This window comes from Lactuca virosa, chromosome 9 (genome assembly GCF_052849685.1).
Source record: "Lactuca virosa cultivar CGN04683 chromosome 9, Lactuca_virosa_CGN04683_v6, whole genome shotgun sequence".
NCBI lineage: Eukaryota > Viridiplantae > Streptophyta > Magnoliopsida > Asterales > Asteraceae > Lactuca > Lactuca virosa.
The window spans coordinates 73402159-73421417 of record NC_136434.1 but is presented as its reverse complement, the minus strand read 5'-3'; the positions used below and the strand labels follow the sequence as shown (position 1 = coordinate 73421417).

Genomic DNA, 19259 nt, shown 5'->3' with positions numbered 1-19259 from the left:
GCTAAACATACACCAAATTACGCCAAACGTAATGCCCTTCGCATCAGTATATGGTATCCCCTCAAACCCTAACATATTCTGAAGGCCATAACTTCTTCGTTATAAATCCGATTCCGACGATCCATATATCCATGAAAAGGTAACGAGAAGCTCTATGCTTTAATCAACTTGTATCTGCCTTACCATATCCCGAACAAACCTTCAATTCCCATAAAATCCCAAGCTGACAAATTACCAAAATACCATTTGACTCCAAAACACAAACTAAATACCCGGATCATCCAAATTACATCATCCACCTACAAATGAACCCAAATCTCAATTCTTCAAGGGTACTAAGTCTGCTAATACCCAAACCCTGATCACCACCCCGAAACGGGAAACGATTCGAAACAGGGCGTTACAAGAAAGGTGTGGGAATGGGTTGAAGTTTGAAGGGTATTTATAGAGGGATTTTGCATGCGTGTTGCACACTTGTTACGAAATGATGATGTGGCTCCAGCAGTTATGTGACATGTGGTGGATAATGGGTGGAGTGTCAGTACGCGTCGCGCACTCTGTCGTTGTGCGCGAGCGCACGCGAGGAATTTCTATTTCTTCAAAAACTCATATCTTCTTAATACAAGCTCCATTTTCAACGGGTTTCATATCCACACATAGTTATCGACGAGATCTACAACTTTCATTTAGACTATGTCGGCAAATTTTGACTTTATTTTTAAAGTTATATTTTTAACAAGCTTAAACTGTTAAAGCTCGTTAAAAATTCATAACTTTTTCATGTGATTTCTGTTCTCGAATGTCCTTATATTGACAGATAGGTGTTGAAGAGATCTTCAAATCTCGTTTAGATTGATTTTCCTAACAATCGACTGATTTTGATTTCAGTTTCTGAGTCGTATACTGCTACGTTGAAACTTCTAAAAATCACAACTTCCTCTCACAAAGTCAGATTTAGGCGTTCTTTATATGTACGAAATCCTTTTCACATATACTTTAACTTGGGTCAAGATTATTTATACTAAATAATCTCTTCTATCAAAAAGTCATTTTTAACGCTTATTATATCTTAATTGACTAGCCCAAATGTGCGGGTGTTACAAGGGTTTCCCTCCACCCTCAACCTCCATCACCTCCAAAGAGCCCTTGATCAACCCTAACCTCCCTTTGAAGTTCTTGACTCATTTTTTAATGATTTTGTGATATTGGAAGGAAGAAGAAGGAACTGTTGTGCATAGATCAAGCAAGCAATTCATTTCTACTCCTTGTGTGCATCTTCTAGACTCCTTGTAAGCCCTCAAGCTTCCATCTTTTGGGTTCCTTTTGATGGATCTAGGCTATTTAGAATGTTTTGGCCATAAGTGAGATTTGAATGGTTAGAGGAGATGAAGTTTGCAAATTTATGGCTTACATTGGTCCCTTGGTCATTATATCTTCTGGATCTAGTAGTTGGATGAATTTTGGAAGCCATGCATGAGTTTTGGGTCATTTTCTCATCTTTTTACCTAGTTGGGTGAAGGACATGCATGGGTCATGCATGCCCATAAACTCTGCATTTTTATGGACCATTAGGGTCCCAAGAAGCTTACTAGAAAGTATGAACACAGGGCTTAACAAATTAAGGACTCAACCCATTAAGTTGTCCAAGTGTATTCTCCATGATTGTTTTGTCTAGACTTTGCCACGACGTGGTGGCATGCCTACCACGACGTGGTAGCGGATTTAATCGTGACTTAGTTGGCTAGCCATGACGTTGCTATAGGTTTGCCACGGCGTGGAGACCGTTGATCGTTGACTTTGATCTGGTTGACTTTTGGTCAAATTGTTAGTTTTAGAGTGTAAACTGACGTCTGACCTTGGGTGTTTCGTTAGGTGGGTTGCAGTACGGGTTTCACGACTATATGAGCTATGAGATATCCGATTTCGAGAGCGGGTGAGTTTCTCACTATACTTCGTATGTGCTAGATTGTCTTTGTGACTCTTGCATGCTTGTTGGACGGGGCCCGTTATGTAGGCGGGGACCAATATGAGGCGGGGGCCCAGTATGAGGGTGGGGCCTATTAGTTGTGTGGGCGATGCTCGATGCTATGTATGGTATGTGGTATTTTGGGGAAGTCACTAAGCTTTGTGCTTATGGTTTTATGTTTAAATGTTTCAGGTACTTCAGGTTCCAAAGGAAAAGGCCCGACCTGATCACACTGCATCCGTTGGAGTTGATTTCCGCATTATCTATTTTGATTTACTATGATGTTGAGAACTACATTATACTTTGGTTGACTTTGAAATAAATGATTGTATGGTTTTTTATGGTTTAAAAATGAAAATTTTTACTAGTATTTTCGGGATGTTACAAAACCCACCAATGACATCATGGTGATGTAAGCTTCGTTTATGTGCTAAAACTATCCTTTTGGGTCCAATTTAGTGTAACCAACACTTAACCACTTTTCTCTCCTTGTATAAATGCAAGGTTGGACATATTCATGAAAAGGGTTGAACATATATACATACGAAATTGATCATTATCAATCTCTCTATCTCTCAAGAACATATGACATCACAAGGTATTCTGTGTTTAAGGTTTGGATTAGGCTTGTAATCCAAATCAGATTTCTTGGATTATCCCACTTCGGAATTTGTATAACTCAGGCCATAAGGGACGAATTACAGATTTCGGAAAATGATATAATCACGATCCCAACATTATTGTTATTCTGAATCCTTATTTCTAACATATAGTGGGAATTATTCTTAACAATTCTGCGTTTTATAAAAAAACGATTGATATTTTCCTTTTTTTAATATTGAAAGTATGATCGAACGGTAACAAGACACCACCCATTTTGGTCGACTATGTTGATTATTGATTACCCCTTTTTATTATATTCTAAATTATAGATAGATTATGATGTGAGAGTTAAAGACCAAAAAAATCATTGAAGATGCATAAAAAAAATTAATGGATCATGTAAAAAGATATTCCACTCTGGCAAAGAAAAGGAGATTTTGTTCTCTAGTTTAAAGATAAGAACCATGAAAGATAAAATCCAAAGAAAGAAAAAAAGAGACTACACAAGCTTTGTGGCTGCAAATTGCCTATTCTGACCCCATTATGTGAAACCAATCTCCTTTCTTTCCTTTTCTAAATCAGCTTTGGATGTTTTGTATTTCATTAAAACCTCAATTATTCGGATATCAATAGTGTTCATAAGATTCTTGAAATACCCATTGAATGGGAGCAAAGTTTCCAGCTTTTTAATGCTTTTGCCCCTAAAATGATTCTCTATCACATGAGCGACCCCTGAGTGACAAAAAAGACGCTGGAGATAAGAGTAACTAGTGAACCACCCTTTTTGTTCTCCAAAGAAATAGAACCACTTGTCCATATTAAAGCGTCATTCAAAGTCCAAAGAGAGTTCAGATTTGGATATTTAAGAGAGAAGCCGAAATTAATCGAACTGGTATTCGGGTTTCTGGAAGCGAATTGGGATTTGGGTTTCTCGATAAAAAGTTGTTAAGTGAATTGCGATTCAGGTAGAATTCATATTCAGTCAATTGAAATGGGATTTTAGTTTCTTGAAAGAAAAAGCATGAGAACTCCATAGCCTAGCGAATTGGGTTTCGGGTTTTTGAGATAAAAGCTTCGGAATTTTATATTAGGATCTTATCTGTTGAAGGGATGACAGGTGGGTGTAGTATCGTATGGTTTAGGAGAGATCTGAGGGTCGAAGATAACCCTGCTTTAGCTGCTGGTGTAAGATCAGGTAAAGTGATACCAGTGTTCATATGGGCACCTGAAGAAGAAGGTCATTATTACCCTGGAAGGGTATCAAGATGGTGGCTTAAACAGAGTTTATCTTTGCTTGATTCATCTTTGAAGAATCTTGGAACTTCTCTTATCACAAAACGATCTTCCGATAGTGTTTCTTCTCTTCTTGATGTCATTAAATCCACTGGTGCTACACAGCTCTTTTTTAACCACTTATATGGTTAGCCTCTGTACCTTCTTTTATTCGTTCAATTTATGCACTTTTGATTTAGATCTTCGTATGAAACAGCTTAAATTGGTGTTTTGATGTGTTGTAGATCCATTATCTCTGGTTAGGGATCATAGAGCGAAGGAGATTTTGAGTGAAATCGGGATTGTAGTGCGTTCATTTAATGCGGATTTGTTATATGAACCATGGGAAGTTCTTGATGATGAAGGTCGACCGTTTACTACATTTGCAGCGTTTTGGGAAAGGTGTCTTAGCATGCCTTATGATCCTGAGCCTCCTCAACTTCCACCTAAAAGAATAATCTCAGGTTATTTTCTTTCATGATTTGGATTTTAGGGCATATATTTATCTGATTGTTAGTTTTTAGTTTTGTTTTGTATGTTGGATATAGAGTAAATTTGGAAAGAAAACTAATCAGTGGTCCTTGGTGTCTAGATGTGTGCTTAAACTTATTATTGCAACTTCAAGTGGATTATGATTATATGATTATTTAGAATCAAAATAATCATATTTGCAAAAAAAATTTAAATAATTGCTAACTTAGATAAAGAAAATGGATAAAACATAGAAAACCACTTGTTATTTTGTCAATTTAGTCACCCAACTTAAAACGGTTATGCTTTTTTGTAACTGTTTAAGAAAAAAACAAACAGAAAAAAAAAATCAATTACCTAGTTTTGGAAAATGCCAAAATATAGGATATATACACATATACACCGTGTGATCATGATTTTATTGATATAGCTCCTTTTATTTACATATTGATTTGGCCACTAAATATTATTATAATAACTATATATAAGATTGATTATACTTTTTGAAACTGTTTAAGAAAAAAAAACAAAAAAAATTCAATTACCTAGTTTTGGAAAATGCCAAAATATAGGACAAATACACTGTATGATCATCATTTTATTGGTATAGCTACCGAACTTTTATTTCCATATTGATTTAGACACTAAATATTATTATAATAACCATATATAAGATTGGTTATACTTTTTTTAACTGCTTAAGAAAAAGAACAAAAAAAATTCAATTAAATAGTTTTGGAAAATGTCAAAATATAATACTATATATAAGATGGGTGCTACTATATATATCGCCATCATTCACATTCATTCACATAAATGATCACATCATGGGGTACACAAACCCTATTATACTCATATGGGGCCACGATATAGAAATTCCCTATAAGATTAGTGAATAAATCAATAAAATGGTAAAATTATGTTTTTTTTTGTGTATTATAATATTTTTCAAAACATTTATGAGTTGCTCGACCCGTCCGAAAATGGGCATAGTTGCAAAGTGACACTTTGACTTCTGTTATTTTTTTTTTTTCGGTTTAACCATTTTCTAAAGTATTAAACCAATATCTTTTTTTAAAAATCAATTTTTGTGGTTATGGAAAAGGTTAGAATCCAGGAAAACAAAACTTATTTTCTTCGGTTTTTGATTTAGTCTTTGAACTATTATTTCTTAGAATATAGTCCATGAATTATTATTATAATAATTATAAATGAATAAAAGTTTAGCGGCTAAATCAATAAAATGATGAAAATACATTATATATTTAACATTTTTCAAAACCCAAAGGAAAAAGATTTTTTAAATGTTTAAAAATATAATAGTTTAATGACTATTGTTAGTTTTTAACTATTTCATGTTAATTTTAAATATTTGAGTAAGTTGATAGTAAATGATTTCTTAAAAAGAGTAGTAATGTAAAAACAAAATTAAAGCCAAACAATTTATATGGTTCGTACGATTAAGATGATCGGCTACGTTCAGTGTGTGTGTGTGCGTGTGTGTGTGTGTGAGAGAGAGAGAGATTTATTGTTTTTTGGTGAATGACTTTTTGATACATTAGGTAACATGAATTTAGGGAATATAGGGAATATGTATATGGTTTTTTTGACCTAAAATTGTCAATAAGACAAATCTGGCCGGTGACGAAATTCGAGAGCAGGATTTTATTGCTTGGTCTACCTAGCAATTATAGCATCTTTCTTTACTCCACACCTTCTCTTCAAATACCTAGAAGTCTAGTTGAAGACATACACACCTTCAACTTCTTTGTAGTCAAACACATTGGTAAACATCTCTTTTAGATTATTCGTACCAATGATTTTTTTATTAGATTTAGAGTCCCTATTACTTGATCTGCCTAGCGTGGCTATAAGATCAAAATGATAAATAAGTCTAACTTAACGACTACTCTAAACAATTAAACGGCTAAAACTATTAAATAATATTTATATATTTTGTGTTTGTCCATATTTTTTCTTATTGAGGTAAATGTAAATTTTGCATAAGTATCCATCTCCAAGATGCTCAATAGTTTAGAATGTTTGTTCAGGTGACGTGTCTAAATGCCCTTCAGACACGTTAGTTTTCGAAAACGAATCAGAGAAAGGAAGCAATGCACTTCTATCTCGAGCATGGACGCCGGGGTGGAGCAATGGAAACAAAGCCTTAACCGCTTTCATCAACGGGCCATTACTACATTACTCCATTAACCGGAGAAAAGCCGATAGCGCCACCACTTCCTTCCTTTCCCCCCACCTCCATTTCGGTGAAGTTAGCGTCAGAAAAGTCTTCCACCAAGCTCGAATCAAACAAATCCTCTGGGCAAACGAAGGTAACAAATCCGGTGAAGAAAGCGTTAATCTTTTCCTCAAATCAATCGGTCTTCGTGAATACTCAAGGTACATGAGCTTTAACCATCCCTACAGTCACGAAAGGCCGCTTTTAGGGCATTTGAAGTTTTTCCCTTGGGTGATTGATGAAGGGTATTTTAAGGTATGGAGACAAGGTAGAACAGGGTACCCTTTGGTTGATGCGGGGATGCGTGAGCTTTGGGCTACTGGTTGGCTTCATGATCGAATTAGGGTTGTGGTTTCGAGTTTTTTTGTCAAGGTTTTACAGCTTCCATGGAGATGGGGGATGAAATATTTCTGGGATACTTTGTTAGATGCAGATCTTGAAAGTGATGCTCTCGGCTGGCAATATATCTCCGGTAGTCTTCCTGATAGTCATGAGCTTGAACGCATCGACAATCCCCAGGTTTGACGTTAATTTCACTTGTTCAAATTGGTTGAATCAAAATGTTTAAACTTTTTGTTTGTTTTTCACAGATCGAGGGGTATAAATTTGACCCAAATGGTGAATACGTAAGAAGATGGCTGCCGGAGCTTTCTAGACTACCGACTGAATGGATCCACCATCCATGGAACGCACCGGAATACGTGCTTCAAGCTGCCGGAATTGAGCTCGGATCCAATTACCCTCTTCCGATTGTGAAAATTGATACAGCACAAACTCGATTACAACAAGCACTTACACAAATGTGGCAACACGAAGCCAATTCCAGAGCTGTTCTTGAAAACGGAATCGAAGAAGGACTTGGTGATTCCACCGATGATACTCCGATTGCTTTCCCACAAGACATGCAAATGGAAACGGAACAGGATAATCTCGGGAACCGTGTAACAACCACAATACGCCATTACGAAGATCAAATGGTACCTAGTTTGACTGTGACTACATCTTTGTTTAGAGGAACAGAACAAGCAGAAGAAGAAGAGGAAGAATCGTCCACAGATCATAGAAACGCTGGGCACGATGATAGGAGAGCTGAAGTTCCCGATGATGATGATATGAATCTGGAATCGGGAAGAGAAGGAATTCAATCGGTGATTCCACAGTTTAATAACCAGATAGATCTGAGGAACATTAATGGAGGTGGTGGTGGTGGTTCACATTCACCGGCGGAATCTTCAAGTGGGACAAGTTTAAGGCGGGAAAGAGATGGAGTTATGGTGCCTGTGTGGTCGCCTGGAAATTCAGATACTTCTTCTTATTTGCAGAGGCATCCACAGTCGCATCAAGTAATCAACTGGAGACAACTTTCTCAAACCGGGTAAATTTATTTGGATCATATTTCATTCATTATTTAAATCTTTAAAAAATAAGTTAGGGATCAAATACGTAAATTACTCTAAACCACAGGGATCATTCGGGTAATTTACTCTTAGTTTAATAATGTTGTATTGTGGTGTTTATAAACAGGTAATCAGAGAAGTTAGGAGCTGAAAGATCTGGAAAGATAGTTTTTCCATTTATTATTCATGTGCTGTTTATATATATATATAAAGAAAAAAAGTGTTTTAGACATAAGAATTCTGGAGTGCTTTAGAAACCCAGATTTTTTTTATATTACATTCATGGAATTGTTGTTGTACTCTAGCGTACAATCTATCAATGCAATGTGTGGGGGTGATTGATCATATCATGATCACTATAACAAAACTTTTACTTTTACACCATGGATTGTGAATAAATATTGTTGTAAATGTTCTTGGTGCTTTCGACTTCGATGTCTTGATTTTCTTGATTTGGTTGTCGGAGAAGAGTGTATATGATGGTTGCAGTTATGGATCCTAGGATAGGGGCAATAATGTAAATCCACAGGTTTTTGTATTCGTTGGCTACGACAGCGGGCCCTATGCTTCTTGCAGGGTTCATGGAAGCTCCTGTGATTGGCCTGCAATAAAAAATGAACTTAGAAAAAGCATCTTTAATGGAGAGATTTTATTTATTAGATTAATCTATTAAATGGATAACGAAATATTCATTTTTCTTCTGTTTATAAAAAAAATGATTGTTTAGATGGTTTGTAAACTAAAGGTTCATGCATAACTTCTGATGGTACTTTGGTGATTTGTGAAAAATGAAATTGGACATAGTTTCTTTTCCTATAGCTTTAAGTGAACACATTTTTTGTGTTATTATAGTTTTACACTTCATATTCTCATTTCAATAACATTTAATCATATTTTAAAATATAAATCTTTACTATTTTTCATTAACATTTAATCATATTTACCATTTTTCAAGATTTAAGCAAAATTTAGCTACCGGACCAAAATAGTCATGTTTTGCTTCTTGGAAAATTTTGTCATGTGTGAATATCTTTGAAACCACATCGTTTTCAGGTTTGTAGGCGATATCTGCAAAAATCTTAGTTATTTGATAAAAAAAAAATGGGTCCTAAAATTAGATTTGAAAAAAAAAATCGCAGATGTCATCCGCGAAAATCCAGGTTTTATCTTCAAAGATCATATATGGAAATTTTTTTTATTAACAATTTTACACCGAAACAAAACTTGATATTGTAGTTTGAATTACGGAATAAAGAGATTTCTTATCATATTTCATAGGATATCTCATATGTGGATTTTGTAGATGTGAGAATTTTTTATTTTTATTTTGTTATTTTCATAGACGAACTATAAAATGAAGCTTTCTTCATTGTGGAAATGGTTTTTAAATATTTTTATCACAAAAAGCTTCAAAAAGGGATGATTTAAAATAAAGTTGCGTAGATGATGATCGATTTTCACAGATAAAACCAGAATTTTGCGTTTTTTTTTCAAATCTCGTTTCCGGACTCATTTTTTGATGACTAAGATTTTCGCAAATGTCATTTGTGAAAATTATCTAAACAATGACGTTTAAAAGATTTTCATAGACGTGCAAAAAATCACAGTTATTTTGGTCTAGTTGCTAATTTGGGTTAAATCTTGAAAAGGGTATAATAAAATACCTCATTTATCTTTTTCTCAAATAAAAATGGATTTTATATACGAAAAAAAAAAGTATCTTATAAAAACACTTGTCAAGATGATGAAAATGAAACCATTTTCAAATATTAAAAAACGATCATATAATATTCGTTTTTGTCGTTTATCTTTATAACTATGTACTTGTCATCAATATAAAATATGGTTGGGATTGATAGATAAACTAGAGTAATTTTAAATAATGTTTAATTGATTGGAAAAAAAAAAGGCTTTTGAAAAAGTGCGCGCATTGAAAATAAAAAACATAAAATTAGTGAAAAAGTTGAACCAACAAAAAAATAAAGCCATTGCATGAAAATGGTATCGTCTTCTTACCCTGCAATTATGACATTGAACATCAGTGTTCCTCCAATCGCAACCCCTGCAAGCTCCTTGCTCTACATAATTCATCGTCTCAAGAATAAAATCAACACATTTGAAAGTAAAGAAACAAAGATCAGATAGAAAAGATAGAACATACTGATCGATCATCAGTTGCAGCACCATTAATGGCGAACATCAACACAAAAGTGATGATGAATTCCCACAAGAAAGCTTCTAAATCAGTTGTGGGATTTGAATACCGAGTTAAAGTCGGCAGAGTGTCGTTTTGATGATTGAACAGAATTTTCAAAGTGAGACATGCAACCACAGAACCTAAAAGTTGAGACACCACATACATCGGCAACTACAACAACAACAAAATCCCAGATCAAAAAAAGCACATGATAATTGAAATTTGGGTGCGAAATTTAGGGTTCTTACATATATCAGAGGCAATCTTCCTGTAATCGCAAAAGCGATAGACACAGCAGGATTGAAATGAGCACCAGAAATATACCCAAGTGTATATATCAGAGCCATTAAAGATAAACCCCACACCATAGCAATCCCCAAAATTGTTAAAGATCGATCTCTATCAACAAGTGCAGATCCACACCCTGCAAATATCAAGATATACGTCCCAAGAAGCTCTGCGATAATCTGGGTTTTGTTAAAAGAAACGATCACTTATCAGCACTCTCGAGTTCTTGACGAAAACGGGTAAAAACCCTAAAAAAATTCACTACCTTTTGACAGTAAGGTGGAAGAACAACAACATTATTGAGGAAACTTTTCTGGGTTTGTTTGTTCTTTGGTTGTTCCGGAGTAACTGGTAATGTGCTCCTGCGTGGAGTGTGTTTGGGTGAAAATGTATAAGCTGTTGAAATGGATTCCGCCATTGATGAGCTTTGAGAAGTAGAAGATGCAGAGTGTTATGGATTTTGTTGTAATGTGGTGTTTATATAGTTGAATTGAGTTCGATTTTGGCGGCAGATTTGGTTTCGGAACGATTGGTAGAATAATGAAGCCGGCCATTGAAATGGTAGGTAGTAAGTGAACTTGATTGAGTGATTGAGTTTATATGAATGGCTCTGTGTACAAATCGCCGAATGAGTTCTTGTTTGTTGGTATTCAGTGAAGAGATTTGCTTGTGAAAGAGACAGACAAAAAGAAAAATAACTCGTCATGTAAACATCAATTCAAGGATTTTTGGTTTTTTTAATTGCCATTTTATTTATGTATTTTCTACTTGTAATAAAAACATACTTTAAATTTTTGTGTATAAGGTAATGATTTTTTATATTTTAATTATTGTATTAGATATAACAATTTGACTAATAAACAGGTTGCTGAATTCGATATCCTAGTCGAACAATCATCCTATATCATCCAGGTAAATAGATTCCCATCATACGTGAGTCGTTTGTGGGAAGATCATAATAGTATTGTACGATCGTTATTATTTATTTTTTAAAACAAATTTCTAATTGTTTCGGACCGACTAAGTACATCTTATATGAACTGTAACACCCAAAAAAAATTCAAACTTTAAAATGTTATGGTTTTAAAATTTTTTTGGGTAATAACCCACATTTAACAAAAACCAGTCCCACAAAAATATTTACAAATATTGGTATTAAGCATCATACAAACAATAACAAGCAATTGAGAATTACATCAATATAATAAATAAGGAACTTAAGAAGTTTCACTTCATTCTCTATCTGGACTTCTAACTTTCATATATCATCCTCTCTCATTAACTGTAACCTGAGATATATGACATTAAAAGCACGGGCGGAACACGAATAATAAAACTGGGGGGCTAAAACCAAAAACTTTGTTAAATGTTTTTCGAATGATCATAAATTGTAAGTTTATTAGCCATAGTTACAATATACACTACATCTATTCACATATAAAACATCACCAATAATTCACTTGTAAAATACCTAACCACTAAAATAAAATCATGTGAGTATGACAAAATATATCAAGTAACAAGTTCATAGTAAAAATGAGGTTATAGTTGTACCTTGTATGTATCTCCGTCCGTTCATATATATATATATATATATATATATATATATATATATATATATATATATATATATATATATATATATATATATATATTTGAACGGGTATATACGTATACATACATATACACACAACTATACATGTATATGATGCGTACATATATTGTTGTATAGAAATACTAAAGTCATAGAAAAATTGCAGCTCAAATTATGCATATGTTAATCAAAACTCATTTTCACAAAATAAACCTCATTGAGGACTTTTCACAAATACTTCATGTGCAACTCCACACGTTCAATTCCAACAACATTAAATTGTGGTACAAAAGACTGAATGTACATTTTTCTCAAGCAATAAACATATCAAATCAACAAATTTAATAATAATAATAATAATAATAATAATAATAATAATAATAATAATAATAATAATAAAACACCTAATACATAACCATAAATGTAAGAACTTGGCGTTTGCAAGAAAAAGTTAGAGAAAGAGAAAAAGATATAGAGAGTACAATATGGAATCGGTGGTGGTTGAAGGGAGGAAGTGATATTGTTTCAGTCTTGTTTCCATTTCATCATTTGCATCTTTACATCTTGATTATTCAGTAGAAATGATTCCCCAACAAATATACCTCCCAACCCTTTTTTTGTTGGGTAGTTGCCTTCATCACAACCATTCTAGGACCCTTCCTCTGCAGCATCTATGGTAAACAACAGAGATCTGGTGAAAAACAGAGGGGTCATGGCCTCCCCTGGCCCCTTAAAGGATCCACAACTAATTAAAAGAGATACGTCAAACAATAATGTCTCGTGAGCTACGCGGGGTTGTGACCAAAAATCTACATCACACTTTCATTAAAAACATTTCATATTTGCAAAACATATCTGAAATAGGCATTTCCACATTTCGTTCCATATGAAAAACATTTCATCTTTGTAAAACATATTTTTAAATAGACATTTTTCCACATTTCATTCCATATCAAAACATTTCATTACTCATAGGGATGGCAAAATGTCACAACTAGCATTTTAGCTTAGGAAATTATGTGCTCATGTAAACATCATCTATTGTGATACTTGTAACTCAAACTTGATAATATGCACTATGCTATTTCAATGACAACAAACTAAATCAAGGTTCACAAGTAAAGTTCAAAACTCTATACAAAACATTTTAAATAGTCAATCATGAGTTGAAAACCCTAAAAAAAATCTCGGTTCAAGTTTATTATGGACTAGGATTTTCTTATTGGGCCTAATGGACCAATAAGCATTCAATTCGACTATTATGGGCCTAGAAACCTTAATTGGATTCTAATTGGACTCACATTCATAAAACTTAACATTTTGGGCCAAGTGGGCCTAAAATGGTTCATTTTATTCCTAATGGGCCAAATTGGGCCATAAATGATTCCATTTACCCTAATGGGCCATTAAACCCTTTTAAATGGACTTCATTGGGCCGTGAACCCTCCTAAGGGCCCAATGGGCCGAAAATTTATTTTTGGGCTTCATAAATTCGAACAAGTCAAAAGAAGGCCCAAATTTCTTCAATCCCTTTTCTCCTAGCCAAATTCTCGGCGCAAGCTTCAAAAAAAAAATTGCATGAAACTAAATGTTGACACCTCATTGTTATTTATAGGATAACCAAGCTAATTGCATATCATACATCTAAGCAAAATATTAGTCATGGTGTATTAACCACTAACCTCTTTCCTCCTTCCTCCTTATCTTCGGCCGAGACCACCACCCCATCACCTTCATTCCTTCTTTCAAACACTCTCAATAACTCACTCAAGAACCTTCCTTTCCTCTCAAAATTTTCGTGAGTTTGGGGCAAGATTCCAAGGGCTTTTCATCAAGGTTTCAACCTTTTGGTAAGATACTCTTAATCAAGAAGTCTAACATCATGTTTTTGTTAAAAACTTGTTACTCATTTACTCTTTAAATCATGGATCATGCTTCTTAGAACTCATCTAAGTTCGAAAGTTCCCTCAAGAAGCTTGCTAAAGCCGAAATCTTCTCATCTTCTTCATCAAAAACCGAATCCAAACCCCACGGTGAGTTCATACCCCTTGTTTTTCGGTTTTACCTTGTTTTTGGGGGAGAATACAAGTTGCTATGTGTTAGATCTATGTATTTGTGCATGTTTATGTGTGTTTTCTAAGTGTATGTTGTAGTTATGTAAAGAACTTCATAGATCTAGACAATATTTGGAAACTACAACACTTTATAAAACTTATCATAAGGATAAATGTGCTAAACATGTCAAGATTTATAAGACACTAAACAAAATCTTGAAAAATGGCCATTTTTGACAAATAACCAAAAAGGTGAGACTTTCTTCGCATCTACGGTTTTACAAGGACTAAAGGTGTCATTTTTATAAAAGAAATGGATTTTTACGATATTTTGGTGACAAAGGGGCCAAAAACGTAAATTTTTGCATAATGGGCCTTAAAAATGGGATTTTCGGTTTTAGTGGGCCAAAGTTGTAAAATTCCGATTTTCATGGATTAAATTGTATTTTTCACAAGTTTGAGACTAACATGTAAAACTTACGGTTTCAAGGGTTAAAAATGAAATTTTTCCAAAACTTGGGCCAAAAACGTAATTTCTGTGAAATGTGATATAAAAATGAAAATTTTTATAATCACGGCCCGAAAACGTCATTTTTGTGAAACTTGAGTCGAAAATGCCATTTTTATCAAAAATGGGCTGAAAATGTAAATCTTGGTAAAAATGGGCCGAAAATAATATTTTATATATATTTGGGCTAAAAATGTCAATTTCTATAAAAACGGGCCAAAAATAATATATATTTAGGGTCATAAACGTTAATTTCTTGATATTGGGCCTAGCATATTCATTACATGTCTATTTGGGTCTTGGTGGCCCATTTACATATTTGTTGGGCCTAATGTGTTCATTACATGTCTATTTGGGCCTTTGTGGCCCATTTACATGTTTGTTGGGCCTAACATGTTCATTACATGTCTATTTGGGCCTTTGTGGCCCAATTACATGTTTGTTGGGCCTAATATGTTTATTACATGTAAAGTTGGGCCTTTGTGACCCATTAACATGCTTAATGGGCCCAGTCTATACATCACATGCTTAGTGGGCCATAGCTGCTCCCTTACATGTTTTGTTGGGCCTTATGCATTCACATACCTATTTTCTGGGCTTTGCGAATCTTAACTATATATACGAAAACATTATACATAGCGAATTTCAATACTCGTGGAAAACAATAAATGATCTAGTGAGACTTGTCGGTTGACACCTCTAGAGTGTATCATTGTAGCCTGTAGTTATAACCAGAGTCTCCTGGAGGGAGAGCGAAAGTTTGTGTATAGATCTATACGGGGTGACTCCCCACACCTGAGTTGTTCGCTACAGCTAGGCTAGGTCAGTCTAGGGTGACAAACCTTACCGTCAATAAAATCGGCGCCTTAGAACGCCACGACAGGCGAACTCGTCAAAAATCAAGTATGGTTAAAACGGCTCACTTAGAAATCTTCTCCAACATAATTTTATAGAATACCTATAAAATCTTGTGGATACAAAAACATACATATACTGTCATTCGGTCTTGGGGTTGAGACCACAACACTTTTATAAACAGAAAATATCGGATTTTCTGGAGTATTAACTGTTAAACAATATCTTTTACGTACTACGGAAAATACAAGGTTTTTATCTGGATTACATTTTTCTATACATTCCAAATATAGAAAACACGCATGCATTAATATTTGATTTTGATACATCACGTTCAAACCATTTTCAGAAAATATCGGATTTTCTGGTGTCTACAAACTATTCAAAACATTTCATTCAAATATGCTTATGAACTCACCAACATTATATATGTTGACGTTTTTCAAAATAACTTGTATTCTTAGGGAATTGTTAATAAGAAAGGTCAGCAAGAAATGGTGGAATTTATTATATTTTGTTTTCAACATACATTAAATATTTTGAACATATAATATTGTACTTGATGTTAACAATATTGGTTGTATTTGATATGCATGATGATGATGTTGTCTTGTTTCAATTATATATAATTGTGATGATATTACAAGATGAAGTCACGCTCAAGCCCCCGGACGTTTCCGCCGTCTGGTTCGGGGGTGTGACACAAAAAAACCCGAACCCGATGGGAAAACCAGATCCCCGAAGATTTCGGGGCGGGTCGGGTCGAGCTTATTGGGTTTCGGGTCGTTATCGGGTCTTTTTTTTCGGGTTCGGGGCAGGGATTGGGGTATGTCTGTCCCGACCCGCCCCGCCCCGAATATATATATATATATATATATATATATATATATATATATATATATATATATATATATATATATATATATATATACACACACACATAAAATTACATTTCAGCCCCTGAGAGACTCTAACCCTAAAATCACGTTACCACAATACCACTATCCTTATTTCCCTTCTCTTCCACTGGAACTTCCAGCCGACATCGAAAATTCCATTGTGTTCTTCGAAATTCCAATTCAAACTGAAGGCCTGAAGCTCGTTCCGTCGACCCCTCATCCCATTGTGTTCTTCAAAATCCCAAATCGAAAAGTCCAGTTGCCTCGTTTCACTCGAATGTCGACCCATCGCAGCTTTAGTAGTCGCTCCTTACCGGCAACCCCCGTTTGGAGAAACAACGACTTAGGTAAGTTTTGATTTCTTTGCCATTGTTTGAATGAGATGTATTTGTTGATTTCTTTTTTGAATCTGATTTCATAGTTATCTAATTAAGTAAACTGATTCCAAATCTAATTTCTTTTTTGAATCTGATTTCATAGCAAGGCAACAACGACTCAGGTAAGTTTCGATGTATGCGTTTATGGAGATGGGAATTGATGCACCTGATCTTCCTTTCGCCATGCTCACTGATTTCCATATAAAAACATGTAAGTTTCCTGTTTCCGGTTTCCAATCTCAAGTTCAACTACTATTAAAAAAACCTCTTTTTGATATGAAAAATCGACTTTAGGTGAAGAGACTTTACTTGAATTTGTTGAGAAACTATTCAAGACGATTGAATGGGAAGAAGACAAACCTAGCGCTGTGTGGTCAGACTTCAGTCAACAATGGTTCACACTATTGCATTCTACACGCCCTTTTATCTTTAGAGATCATCAAGATCTCGCAGATCATGTAAGCAAAATTTAAATTAAAAAATCCATCGTTATTTATTCAGTTCTTAATCTGTAAAAGTTATGGACTTATTATGGTTATTGTGTTAGGGTTCATCTGTGCTTGAAACTGTGAGGGGTATAAATGTGGCTTCAAGGATTATAGAAGATATGAGTGGTTCCACCATTGATGACCCGTTATTTGATAGATACAAGAAACTCGGTTGCTCAATTTCACCTTTGGAAAAGGAATCAGATGACTACAATACGGAACTATACCATTCTGTTTTTTTGTTTTTTTTTGTTTTGTACTATGTTCTTTTTGTTTTGTACCATGTTGATGTCACTAACTATGGTGTACAGTTTGGTAGGGCGATTGTGTGTTCTGATGCGGCTGCAGAAGCTGCAAGGTATGGGTATAATGTCGTGGATAGACCAGAAGGGTTTCTAGTCTTGGCTGTGGCTTCTTTGGGAATGGGTTATGGGTGTGCTCCTAATTGAGGAAGACAAGTTTAGATGGTTTTGTTTGATTTTGAGTTTGTTTTAAATGTAATGTAATATTGTGATGAATTTAGTTTTTCATATTTGATTGTATGATGTTATGGTCTAATTTGGTGTTGTGAGCTTGTGTAAGTTTTTAATTTTTCACTAAATTTGAGTTTTTTCCAAACAATTTCAATTTTTTGGCATAGATTTCGGGTTTTAGGTCAGGGTTTCGGGTCTTTATCGGGTTTCGGGTTTAGGGTCGGGTTCGGGGAAACTTTCAGCCCCGACGGGGAGCCCCGATAAGAAACCCGTCGCGTATCGGGTCGGGGTCGGGGATAAATTTAGATATCGGGTTCAGGGATAGGATACACTGCCCCGCCCCGAACCCGCCCCGTTGCCATTCCTAATTACTCATAACATGTTTTAAAAGTTATTACTTTTCACATTCCATTCCTTATTTCATTAAAGGCTAATTTCTGTGTAAACTGTTGCTAATTTTATACTTAGGGCCTAACAATATCCCCAAGTCTATACCAATGTGGAAAGAACAAATCAATCCACCACGGCATCATTTCCGTTAGGACATCTATCTCACGAAGGGGAGGCGTCACCCTGATAGATTCATCTGTATCCCGTTATGGGAACATCATGGTTCAAGCAATATATATTCTTTTCATTACTTTCCATTTCATTCCATTCTATTCATTACTTCACATTTATTTCCATTCTTTTCATTACTTTCCATTACTTTCCATTACTTTCCATTCTTTTTATTTATTTTCGCTCTTTTCATTACTTTCCATGTTTTACATAGTTCATACATTAGTATCAAAATACTCATTTCGAAAATAAAGCATCTATATTTCAAAACATTTCAAACATGTTAACAAAACCTTCGTTCTTCCAAAACTTCATTTCTTTCAAAAACATTATTGCCTTCAAGGCGTTCTTTCAAATCAGTTCTTTCCAAAAACATTTAACACTTTCTTTTCAAAATATTTCAGATATCAAAGCATTGCATTTCATTATCATAAAATCATTTTTCCATGTACCCCAAAGTGGGAAAAATGTCAACAGGTACTCACCTCAATCACACGTAGGCTAGCTATTCTTCTTCTAGTTCCTTTTCCTTAGAGCAATACTCCCAAACAACACCTATATAACATGGATATAAGTCATTAAAATGACCAAAATACCCCTTTTATGTTCCATTACTAAATTTTATTGTTTCATCTTATTCCTTATGCAAAAATATGAATGTAGGCGAAAACTGTGTGTAAAACCGTTCCAAAACCTGAAGCCAAACCATTCCAACACCACACACTCAACACCCATACAAATATATTTCTTTCTCCTACCAAAACCAGTTCAAGTAACAACTAAAAGCAATTCTCTAAAATGGCAATGTACTTTCAAAATTGGTTATCTTCGGTTTTGGAACGAAAACTCAGTACCATTAATACTGGACCCTCCTATTTAGTTAGGTTATATGTCCACCAAATGATGAAGGTTGGTTTCGGTTTTTTCGATTTCAGAACCGATGACATCCGTACATGTTGCTATTCAGTCAAAAAATCTTGTCACTAACCTGCAACAACAGATTTGTTTCTATATTAT

The 19259-nt window shown here is 34.6% G+C and overlaps 3 protein-coding genes across 4 annotated transcripts; 2 read left to right on the top strand and 1 right to left on the bottom strand.

Annotated features, from left to right (window-relative positions):
- The first annotated feature begins 3086 nt into the window (after window positions 1–3086).
- Window positions 3087–8293, top strand: LOC145137749 (cryptochrome-1-like). Of its 2 annotated transcripts, XM_079071888.1 has the most exons (5): window positions 3088–3989; window positions 4087–4305; window positions 6364–7070; window positions 7142–7926; window positions 8076–8293. In XM_079071888.1, the coding sequence occupies exons 1-5, from the start codon at window positions 3680–3682 to the stop codon at window positions 8077–8079; spliced, it is 2025 nt and encodes a 674-aa protein (XP_078928014.1). In that variant the 5' UTR covers window positions 3088–3679; the 3' UTR covers window positions 8080–8293. The 2 variants fall into 2 exon arrangements, with proteins under 2 accessions (XP_078928015.1, XP_078928014.1); XM_079071889.1 differs by lacking the exon at window positions 8076–8293 and having other exon boundaries at window positions 3087–3989; window positions 7142–7930.
- A 31-nt stretch (window positions 8294–8324) lies between these two features.
- On the bottom strand, window positions 8325–10987 carry LOC145137750 (nodulin-26-like). The gene is made up of 5 exons (XM_079071890.1): window positions 10699–10987; window positions 10394–10612; window positions 10110–10316; window positions 9965–10026; window positions 8325–8550 (listed from the first exon to the last, which is right to left on the bottom strand). The coding sequence occupies exons 1-5, from the start codon at window positions 10849–10851 to the stop codon at window positions 8325–8327; spliced, it is 867 nt and encodes a 288-aa protein (XP_078928016.1). The 5' UTR covers window positions 10852–10987.
- A 5489-nt stretch (window positions 10988–16476) lies between these two features.
- Window positions 16477–17786, top strand: LOC145141412 (protein ADP-ribosyltransferase PARP3-like). Its single transcript, XM_079074707.1, has 4 exons — window positions 16477–16690; window positions 16824–16931; window positions 17015–17178; window positions 17268–17786. The coding sequence occupies exons 2-4, from the start codon at window positions 16853–16855 to the stop codon at window positions 17655–17657; spliced, it is 633 nt and encodes a 210-aa protein (XP_078930833.1). The 5' UTR covers window positions 16477–16690; window positions 16824–16852; the 3' UTR covers window positions 17658–17786.
- Window positions 17787–19259: the final 1473 nt, after the last annotated feature.

Coding starts and splice junctions, on each gene's coding strand:
- LOC145137750 (XM_079071890.1), bottom strand. CDS start 10,851: ATGGCGGAATCCATTTCAACAGCTTATACATTTTCACCCAAACACACT. Junction 10,027..10,109: donor CTGCAACTGATGATCGATCA/GTATGTTCTATC, acceptor TGAATTATGTAG/AGCAAGGAGCTTGCAGGGGT. Junction 8,551..9,964: donor TTCAATGTCATAATTGCAGG/GTAAGAAGACGA, acceptor TTTTTATTGCAG/GCCAATCACAGGAGCTTCCA.
- LOC145137749 (XM_079071888.1), top strand. CDS start 3,680: ATGACAGGTGGGTGTAGTATCGTATGGTTTAGGAGAGATCTGAGGGTC. Junction 3,990..4,086: donor CTTTTTTAACCACTTATATG/GTTAGCCTCTGT, acceptor GATGTGTTGTAG/ATCCATTATCTCTGGTTAGG. Junction 7,071..7,141: donor AACGCATCGACAATCCCCAG/GTTTGACGTTAA, acceptor TGTTTTTCACAG/ATCGAGGGGTATAAATTTGA.
- LOC145141412 (XM_079074707.1), top strand. CDS start 16,853: ATGTATGCGTTTATGGAGATGGGAATTGATGCACCTGATCTTCCTTTC. Junction 16,932..17,014: donor TGATTTCCATATAAAAACAT/GTAAGTTTCCTG, acceptor AATCGACTTTAG/GTGAAGAGACTTTACTTGAA. Junction 17,179..17,267: donor ATCAAGATCTCGCAGATCAT/GTAAGCAAAATT, acceptor TTATTGTGTTAG/GGTTCATCTGTGCTTGAAAC.